At 36.5% G+C, this 11,354-nt stretch overlaps 1 protein-coding gene across 1 annotated transcript; it reads right to left on the bottom strand.

Annotated features, from left to right (window-relative positions):
* Window positions 1–9,375: 9,375 nt before the first annotated feature.
* On the bottom strand, window positions 9,376–10,314 carry LOC110298862 (olfactory receptor 52J3). Its single transcript, XM_021168384.1, has one exon. The coding sequence runs from the start codon at window positions 10,312–10,314 to the stop codon at window positions 9,376–9,378; it is 939 nt and encodes a 312-aa protein (XP_021024043.1).
* Window positions 10,315–11,354: the final 1,040 nt, after the last annotated feature.

Below are 11,354 nucleotides of genomic sequence, written 5' to 3'. Positions count from 1 at the left end.
CTGCTTGTGGACGTTGTACATCGTGGTGCGCACTAGGCTCCGCACCACGATGTACAACGTCCACAAGCAGGAACGAAGACCAAAGTGTGGACACTGTGCCCCTTCTTGGAACTGGGAACAAAACACCCATGGAAAGAGTTACAGAGATAAAGTTTGGAGCTGTGAAGAAAGGATGGACCATCTAAAGACTGCCATATCCAGGGATCCATCCCATAATCAGCTTCCAAATGCTGACACCATTGCATACACTAGCAAGATTTTGCTGAAAGGACCCAGATATAGCTGTCTCTTGTGAGACAATGCCGGGGCCTAGCAAACACAGAAGTGGATGCTCACAGTCAGCTATTGGATGGATCACAGGGCCCCCAATGGAGGAGCTAGAGAAAGTACCCAAGGAGCTAAAGGGAACTGCAACCCCATAGGTGGAACAACATTATGAACTAACCAGTACCCCAGAGCTCTTGACTCAAGCTGCATTTGTATCAAAAGATGGCCTAGTCGGCCATCACTGGAAAGAGAGGCCCATTGGGCTTGCCAACTTTATATGCCCCAGTACAGGGGAATGCCAGGGCCAAGGGGTGGGGGACTGGGGGGGGGGAGTGTATTGGGGACTTTTTGGATAGCATTGGAAATGTAATTGAGGAAAATACCTAATAAAAAAAAACAATGAATTTATGAAATTCTTGGGCAAATGTATGTATCTGGAGGATATTATCTTGAGTGAGGTAACCCAATCACAAAAGAAGTCACTTGATATGCACTTACTAGTAAGTGGATATTAGCCCAGAAACCTAGAATACCCCAGATACAACATCCAAAATACAAGAAAATCAAGAAGGAAGACCAACGTGTGGATACTTCATTCTTCCCCAGAATAAGGAATAAAATATCCATGGAAGGAGTTGCAGAGACAAAGTTTGGAGCTGAGACAAAAGGATGGACCATCCAGAGACTGCCCCACCTGGGGGTCCATCCATAATCAGCCACCAAACACAGACACCATTGCATGCACCAGCAAGATTTTGCTGAAGGGACCCTGATATAGCTGTCTCCTGTGAGGCTTTGCCAGTGCCTGGCAAATACAGAAGTGGATGCTCACAGTCATCTATAGGATGGAACACAGGGCCCTCAATATAGGAGCTAGAGAAAGTACCCAAGGAGCTGAAGAGGTCTGCAACCCTATAGGTGGAACAACAACAATATGAACTAACCAGTACTCCCAGAGCTCGTGTCTCTAGCTGCATATGTAGCAGAAGGTGGCCTAGTAGGCCATCATTGGAAAGAGAGGCCCCTCGGTCTTGCAAACTTTATATGCCCCAGTACAGGGGAACGCCAGAGCCAAGAAGTGGGAGTGGGTGGGTAGGGTAGCAGGGCCGGGGGAGTGTATAGGGGACTTTTGGGATAGCATTTGAAATGTAAATGAAGAAAATATCTAATTAAAAAGTGGGAAAAATATTCTGCTACATATAAATCAGTTCCTCACTCAGTCATAATCATTAGAGACTTCTTTTAGTAGATGGAAACTAACATACAAAGCCACAACTGGACAGTGTGTGCAGAGTGAGAGATTCTGGAAAATTCAGTGCTAAATGGGATATTTTGATCAAACCCTCCCTTCAGGGCTTAGGAACTATGAGGATGAGAAGGCAGAAGTTTATAAGAGTCAGAAATGATGACTGCCATCATGGAAATGGTGTCTTTCAGGGACAACAGGACTGATACACATATGAACTCATTGAGACATGACCTGCACAAGTTCATGCCAGATAGGCTCCCAGCACTAAAAGGGGAAGTGGACATGAGCTCCTATAACTAACTAAGCAGCTACCTCCAATTGGCATCTGCTCTCAAAGAAAAACTTAATTTTTTCCAATGGGTTCTCACTAAATATTAACCACATTAAAGGGTGTGTCCTAGGCCTGCAGAAGATAGGCATAAAAAAATGAATTCAGAAGCATTTTTCCCCTAGAATTTTACTCATATTTGTTTGTTTGGGCAGAAAACTTTGTTGGCTTTATAACCAATAGATATTTGTGGCCAGAGGTCGTAAAGTTTTTCATAATAGAAATACAAAGAAAGCAAACTGATTATAGATGTAGTTACAGCCATTATTTTGAAACAGATATGATTCCAAGGCAAACACTTTATCAAAATATTCTTTATTAAAAAAACAAACAAAAAAGGACGCCATCTGATGGAGAGAGAATAGAAGCCAGGTTGTGGGGTGAGAAAAAGTGGTAATCAGATAAGGTTTCACCAGATCTGTGATCCACTATTTGGAACACGTTAAAATTTTCTTGTGTTTATCGCTGTCTTCTTGAGCAAATTGCCTTTTGTCTCGAGAATGTACTTCAACTTATTTACTGAGAATATGTAAATGCTAACTACTCTGTCATCTCCTCTCTTAAAAGTATTGCTATTCGTTAACACATTAAGTAATGTTATACATTATTTAGATATATGAAACAATTATGTTATACCAGTTATCACATCCCTTAGCTTTTGAAGCCATTACCATGCACCTCAGAACTATATTATTTCTGTGAAGCCATTTATTGCTACCCAAGTTGTTATTAATCTGTGGGTAAGTAGCTTTGCTGTCTAGCAGCTGTTGAAGCTTGTGTTTGTCCTTGGTATTCAATTTTCACCAGTAGCAGAGTGAGTGATCTTGATTCATGAAATATGAATAAGACCAAAAATTGTAATCTGTTAAATGTAAAAAGAGTCTCCTGGAAACCTTTAGGCTTAACTTGCTGAAGAATACTTGCTTAGAGTACGATGATTTACTCTATGGATGGGACATACTTTCCACTAAGTTAATGCCATGATGATTCTTCATGGGTGATGCTTCTGAGTTATGCAAACACAATATAGCTTTCATGTAAACCATAAAACTACAAAGTCTATGCTCCTCAATCAGTCCTGGATGTGAGTAAATAGATGACCTCCTGGTTAAGCTCCTAAAGTGTTTTCGGGCCACAGATATTTATTTTATTCTTTATCCTTCTTCTGTTTTGTTTTTCTATTTAGTTTTAGCCTCTCTTGTTTTCTAACAAAAAAAGAAAGAACGATAAGAAAAAGTAAAAAAACAAAACAAAACAAAGCAAAAAACAGCTACTCTTTTGTATCCCAACATGGACAGGAAATCAAGATAAACCCTGATATTACAATCTACCTTTATCAGCCTCTACAGTCCAAGTCTTACAGACATGAGCAATCAAGTCTGGCTCCATAGGTAACTTCTCAATTTCTGATCTACTTCTTCTTGATAGTTATGCCAGTGAGACAACTGCTTGAGATATTATTCATAAATCCAGATATATTTTTGCCTCTGTATTTTTAATGTAGAGGGTTCAAATCCTTTTTCATTCCTGACTTTATAAGAGGCATTACCAGTTTTTCTTTTATTGAGATTTTTTTTTTCATGCAACATATTCTGATTGCAATTTTCCCTTATCCAAACTGCTGTTGGAATGTATTATTGTATGACAGAAGAATAAATAAAAAGAAATGTAAAAAATAAAGATATATATATCTGACACTTTAAAAGAAAGTAGTTTGCATTCTGAGAATCTTTGGAGAGAACTAATTTTTCATTTGCAAGTGGTTATTAATTAGAGATAGTTTCTGGGTTTGGTATGGGTTTTTTTGTCCACTTCTGTCAATACTGGGACTCTATCTGTTTCAGACCCATGCAGTCCCTGTGCATGCTACCACAGTATGTATGAGTTTATATGTGTATTGACCCTGCTGTGTTTGGAAGGCCTGTTTCTTGTTTCCATCTCATCCTGCTCTTACAGTCTTTCTACCTCCTCTTCCTCAAAGTTTCATGAGCCACGAGAGAAGGAATTTTTGGAGACATCTTATTTAGAACTCAGTGTTTTGAGGTCTCTCAAGTCTCCTAGCATTCTCTGGCTGCTCTATATCTATCCATCTACCACAAAACGAAGTGTTTCTAATGATGTCTGAGCAAGGGAATCATTTATGAATATAGTAGGATGCCTGTAGGTATCATTTTATTACTTCATTCTTTTAGCAGAACAGTAGTATTTTGCTATCCCGGGTCCCTGGTCAATACATTATCACATTCTTAGCCATACAACAGCATAAAAGGATGGATTCAATCACAAGGAGTGGGCCTCAAATCCATTCAGATGATGGTTGATTACTCCCACAACTTTTATGCCACTACTACACTAGCACAACTTGCAAGCAGATCATCATTGTAGATCAAAGGGTTTGTGGCTGGGTTGGTGCTTACTCATCTCCTTTTGTAGAATGCAGAGTACCTTCCTTCCAGTGCCATAAGGTAAAGTCTCTAGGTCCAGATCAACATCTCTGTATTCAGTGATTTGTGTAAACGTTGTCTTCGGCAACAAGAGCTTGCCATCAGTTAGTGGGGAGCAAACAATTTGAATGATTTAAAGTAATTTCCAATCTTGTTATATTGCTGTATGAAACATAGTGTTCATTTGGGGCCTTTTATCTAATATTAAAATTTTGAATGCATTGGTATATACAGATACCACAAATATCAGATAATGTAAAGAGAATGGACATTGAAAAATGAGTAATTAGAGAGCTTCCACATCAGGGAAAACTAGCAATACACAGGATGAGTGTTAAAGTTGTCAAATAGAAGACTTACACAAGAATGCTGTGTAAGACTATAAAATAAAATGACCACCTATTTCTCAAATATATACACATTATGACAATATATCCTTACAGCCATATCTCCATCCCATCCCTACAATCAGAAATCATCCTTTCTTTCCTTATTAGAGCACTCATTTATCTTTGTATTCATATACTCAAGAGGGAGATAGAAATTCTAAGAACCAGCAAAGTTAGAAAATCTCTTTGTATTTTTCTATATTTCATTTGCTTAGAAGTGCCTGGTGATAGTGCAAATTAAAAGAAAAAAAAAGGCCAGAACAGTATTTATCTTTCCTCATTAAGTATTCCTCAGTAGATTATTAACAGACAACAATAACCTGTGATCTGATGTAGGACTAGACACACAAGTTTAAAACTGTCTTGTTTTCCATCAGGGGAACTTTTTAACCTTATACATTTTAAAATTTTTTTCTATTAGAGAGCTTAAATTTATTCTGAGATCTTTGGTCTGAAATCCTCAAAAGTAATGGGTTGTCTACACACCCATAATGTCCATGGCAGCAACAGTGTCAAATTGAATTTATCATACAACAACACACCACCAATTTCCTTAATTCCAAAATTACAAAAGTATGTGGTTTACCATGATGCCAAGATTATGACTCAGGAATTATTTAGTATTACCCTAACAAAAACAATCTCATAGAATTTTTTATTGCATTGAAACATTTCATGATGATTCATTGATTTTCCTATCAATACTTGAAATAAGATAAAAAACTAGAAGATCCATACTGTTATTGTTATTGTTGTTTTCCACCAACTATTAATATAAAACCATGTCAATATTTTATTAGTCTCTGTTTTGAAAGTTCTCTGTGGAGTGAATTTATCTCTCAAATAAGTATATTTTCTTTTTCACCTAATGCCATTGATCATACAGAGGAAAGTACATAAGATTAGTGGATATAAGAAGATGCTACAGACCTGAGTACTCATGCTTCATCTTGGAGGGCTTGCCCATGAAAGACAGGAGTGTGGCACACTCATCCTTCAGGATTAATGACTCTCATGATGCATAAGCCAAGAGCAACATGAAAAGACATTGCAGCTCAGTGCTCTGAGTGTAAAGGCTTTACCTCACAACACCACAAATATTTCCCTTCTTCTTCTTTCACACAACTTGCTGTCATGTTGATTTTGAGAGAACAGGTAGGTGTGTCTGTTTTTTATTAGTAGAGTACAATTAACCAAAATTTTAATGACATAAATGCATACAGATTTAGCATTTCTTGTTCTGTTGTTTAAAAATGGCTGCATGTTTCAAGGTGCCTTCATGTGTTCAGGGAGAGCACATTTTGTTGTTTTCCATTCTTCTATACTGCCCATAGTCTTGGCTCAAGGGTTTCAAGGGCTTCAGGAGTATGACTCATCCTATTATGATATGACTGTAACCATCATTTGTCATTGCATCTCCTCTCAATCTTACCTTTCTCTTTTCCATGTGATTGTATTGAGTCCCCTAGATAATCAGGAGATTTTTCTTACCTTGAAATTAACTGACAGCCATCATACTGTCTCTAACATTAGTTCTCTTTGCAACAAAATGTAATGTGTTTAATTATTCTACCACTCCCAGTGAGCTTCCTACTTTCTTACTTCCATGTCAGAATACTCATTTTTAAAATTCTACTCTCAAAGTGCTTAGTCAGGATGATTTGAAAGTTCAACAGGGAATCAAAAGAGCAAAGAAAAAACATACTTTCAAAATCACTCACAGCTTTTAAATGTTAACAATATGATAAGAAAGTGTAAGAAATATTAGATACCTTTCAGTATTTTAAAGATAGATGTACAGTTAGAGTCCTTAAAAGATGTGTGTGTGTTTGTGTGTTTGTGTGTGTGTGTGTGTGTGTGTGTATGTATGTATTTTTTTGAGAAAGACAGAAAATTATAATCATGAGTAATTACAAAAAGTTTTTAGTGTCTGAAAACATTTATATTGAAAAGAGAGAAAAAATAAAATGATAAGGACAAAACATGTAATTCTTAAAGGTGAAAGCTAAAATTCATGAACAAAAGAATTCAAATTTTATTTTTCAATATTGACAGGAATATACTGAAGGATAGGTTGTAACAAACATACAAACAAACCATAAAAAGCTCTTATAATGGTAAGTAAATAGAATTTCATATAATAAATTTTACTGAATACTGAACATGAATACATACATATACATACATATACATACACATGTGTGCATGCATGTGTGTGTGTGTGTGTATGTGTCTAAGACAGGGTCTGAGGCCAACCACTAATAGTTACATAAGGGTCAACAAATGGAAACCCCAACATAAATTTGTCCTCTGACCTCTACATGTCTGTGTTGATCCCCCCAACACACAAAACCAGTAATTATAAATAAAGTATACAATTAGTCAAAATATACATGTGCATATAATCAATATATTGGTAAATGTTACAACATCAAAAATAAACATGTCACCTAAAGAACAGGGAAAGTGGTTTTAAAGAGCTGAATTTGTAGCTGTATAAATGAATTTTTCAACAGCATTATTTAATAGGAAATTAAAAACGGGTAAGAAAACAGAAGAATAGAATGATCAAAATTATGATTCACATACAAAGGCAAATGAGTCTAATATGAACATAAAGACCAGCTTTTAAAAAAAAAAAAAGGAAGCCCGAGGGAAACTGTTCAGCTACAGTGGAATGATTTAGAATATGTCGACTAGCCCATGGAAACTTGTGTGTTCCCAAGAAAGGAAATAATTATGACATTTTTTTGTAAAAATAAATTGTTAAAAACATGTCTCAAGAAATAAAAGTCTTCAGTTATCGTTTTTTTCTTCATTCTGAAACTATAATTCCAGATTATAACATAAGGTAAACAGATGCACAAGAAAAAAATTTAAAGATAAAAACAAAAATAAAATAAAACACAGGCTTGTTTTATTTCACAGAGAATAATTACAAATTGGTTTTTAACACAAAATAGAAAATAAAGTCTGAAACTTTTAATAATAGTGAACAAAATAATAGTTATAAATTTTATAATTTCCAAGACTTTATCAAGAAGGTAGTTTAAATAAAGACAGAAATTAAATGTCAAGATTTGTGATAAAATGAAATTATTGGAAAATATAAAGTATTTTAAAAATACTGATTCTAAAACAAAGATTGACAAAGTGTAGAACATTCTCTCTGATAATACCCCCATCACCTAGTAATTCTACTTAAGAAAGAAAAGCAGAATTACTTATACTTATACAAAACATGCTGCAAAAATATGTATCATATTTTGTAATTAAAATAAGACAAATGAATATTTAAATGGAATTAATATTGTAAATACACAGAAAAATTTAACCTATTATTCTAGTCTTTCACTCTCTTGCTTAAGTTTATTCCAAGATTTATTTTTTAGGCTGATGTAAATAGGATAATTTCTCTCTTGGTATGGTTGTTGGTAGAATATAGATGGGTGCTGTCTTGTGTATTAATTCTGTATCTTACTTTACTGACTGTGTTTATCAGCTGTTGCAGATATCTGATGAAGTCTTGAAAAGCTTTTGTGAATAGAATCATATCAGCTGCAAACCAGGGTATCTTGACTTCACCCTTTTCTACCTGTATCCTTTTATCTCGTTCAAGTCATTGGTCTACCTAAGACTTTGGTGGGCTTAAAAAGAAGATGAAGATGCTAGTTGGGTGGATAGGCACTTTCTGTCTGAATAAGCCCTCTTGGAAATAAGGAATCTATAAGGTCATTTTTGCTCACAGCAACAGCCATTCCTTATGTTTCACTTCACTTCCATTTTTTAGTTTCAAAATATAAATGTCTGAAAATATAAACTGCTTTTTTTAACCACACAAATGTTATTGCTAGGCTTCAATTTTGTTTTTAGAAAGTCACTCTTTTAGTCTCATGTGAAACATGGTTATTCTTCTCTCACATGGTCCTTTTCCTTTTTAAAGAAAGTGAGAGTTATGCCACCAATTTGTAGAAAGGCATCTTGGATGTTAAAATAAAAGAGTATTTTAAAATCAAAATAAATATTGAAAAGGCAAAACTAGGTACAGTACCAGGCAACTGCAAACATGTCACATAGGTGTGAATACTCCTTGGAGCTGAGTTCCATTTGACTATGGAGTTAATGCAGGATAGTCAACGATCCATTGCTGGTGGCTCTGTGGAAAATATCCTTGAAAATTAGTATTTACTTTGGTTATCACTCCACTGAGCCTCATATATTTGGCAGACTATTCAAGGTTAAGATACCAATTTGGCAATGATTGTTCTAAACTCAGGATTGTGGCTTTGGAGAAGTATACAGGAACATGTTTACATAGCCAAATAATTTGAGTGCATTTGGCTCTTGGTTTACCTTCCAAAATTAGAATGTTTCAAGATATATAAAAGACACAATACTAATGCAAATCAAACAAAGGAATGCAAACATGCACAAGTGGAAGTAAATAGGAAAGAAAACCAGAATCCTTTGTGAGGGCATGTAAGAAATTTCTATATGACCTTTTCCCAGAGTAGCCTTTCCAGTCTAGTCTAACAGTCCTTCAACTTTGAAATATGATGAAGTGCCAAAAACTGTTTTATTAATCCACAGTCTGAGACAAACCAAGTAGTCTTGCAAATTGGCATCCACATTGAAGGATAAGAACTATCCACTAAGAACATGAGTCTTCCTAGGTAAATCAAAGAATATGACAAACTCTTACCTTTTAGTGAATATGTGGAGAACACGTTCTCTTATCTGCTTTGTTCTCACACTATAAATGATGGGATTGAGGGAGGGAGGAATGACCAAATAGAGGTTGGCAACAAGAATGTGAATGTAGTGTGGAATGTTGTGTCCAAATCGATGAGTGAGGAAAGAGAAGACTGATGGGATGTAGAAAACACAGAGAACAGCAACATGGGAACCACATGTGCTGAGGGCTTTTAACCGTGCATCCTGAGATGGGAGGCGGAACACAGCACGAAGAATGTACCCATATGAGATGCCAATAAGTACCAAGTTCAAAAGAAAGAGAGAGACCACAAAAAGGCCATACACAGCATTGATATGGATGTCTCCACAGGACAATTTTGCAATGCCCATGTGTTCACAATAGGAATGGGCTATTACATGAGCTTGACAAAAGGGTAAGCGGTAAATGAGATAGACCATTGGGCATATAAACAAGGCTGGACGAATTACCACACATATGCTGATGCCCATCAGGACACGAGATGTCAAGATGGTTGTGTAGTGGAGTGGAGCACAGATGGCTACATAACGGTCAAAAGCCATGGCCATGAGAACCTCAGCCTCCATGCCAGTAAAGGCATGGATCAAAAACATCTGAGCCACACAGCCACCAAAGTTTATTTCATGGGCATCAAACCAGAATATGCCAAGCATACGGGGCACAGAGGTTGTAGAAAGAGCCAAGTCGACTGAAGAAAGGATGGCCAGAAAGTAGAACATGGGCTCTCGGAGAGAACGCTCTGTCTTGATAACTACCAGGATCGTGGTATTTCCCATTAGGGCCACAAGATAAATACAGCAGAAAGGCAGAGAAATCCAGGCATGGATTTCCTCCAGACCTGGGATCCCAATGAGGAAAAATGTGTCTGGGTGAGAAACGCTCCTATTATTATGGGTTGTCATCCTGCACTGGTCAGGAGAGGTGACGTTCTTCCTCCTGTTAAGAAAAATGAGAGAAACACACACACAATCACACATAGACACACACACACACACACACACGGGGGGGGAGGAGGAGGGGGGAGAACACAAAATGATGATGAGGCAGTGGGGAATGAAGGGGCTAGTGTGTGAATTGTTAACAACATGTATAGAGTTGAACTCACTTTTACCATAAAACACAGCCTGTTGCAGCAGATTATATGCTCACTCATTTGCTTAGCCATTTGAATAATTCTGACCACCTTCATATTTCAATTTTTCATTTACCTCTGATCATAGGTACTACAGCAAATTCAAGGCAGATGTATAATTACTAGACCTCTCTTCTTCCTTTGGAAAAAAAATACAGAATGTTTTGATTCTGGGAATCTGCTCTGTTGTAGGATTCAGTATAGGAAAGGGGGAATACACTGTAGAGGAGGCACAAATATCATATGAAATTTATAGTGAAAATAAATTATGAATTCAGACTTATAGGGAAGTTTGAACTCAGAAAATAAATTCTGACTTGTCAAAGGTATTGAGCATTATAGAGACAGATGTATGAAAATGAATCTTAGCCCTTACTTCCCATATGTGTCTCCAAGTACTGTCTTAACAACTCACCAGAAATTAGCAGGAGCTCCACTGGCTCTTCTGTAGAACCTTGGACAGCAGAGTACTTAAACTCCTGTCTGAGCAGCACACAAAAGACACATTTATATTGTGTTTCAAATACTGTAAGGACTTTTCTAAAAATACATCACAGTTTACCCTCAGATTTAGACTTAGCTCTGGGGCTGAATCCCCAGAGACTGCTTATATAGTAAAAACAAAAACTAGGATTCCCTACCATAAATGCTAAGGATAAAAACAACCCCAGCTATGAAGCTAAAATGATAACTAATACATATAAAACTCATAATGTGTGTGTGTGTGTGTGTGTGTGTGTGTGTGTGTGTGTGTGCCAGTACACATATTTATAGAGACATGGCTATGAAGTTAAGAATTTACCAAATAAT

Source organism: Mus caroli, chromosome 7 (genome assembly GCF_900094665.2).
Source record: "Mus caroli chromosome 7, CAROLI_EIJ_v1.1, whole genome shotgun sequence".
In the NCBI taxonomy this organism is placed as follows: Eukaryota; Metazoa; Chordata; class Mammalia; order Rodentia; family Muridae; genus Mus; species Mus caroli.
The sequence above is the reverse complement of the archived record's forward strand: the minus strand, read 5'-3'. Positions and strand labels throughout refer to the sequence as shown.

Bases quoted from the DNA above. Each gene is read 5' to 3' on its own strand.
- LOC110298862 (XM_021168384.1), bottom strand. From the start codon at position 10,314: ATGACAACCCATAATAATAGGAGCGTTTCTCACCCAGACACATTTTTC.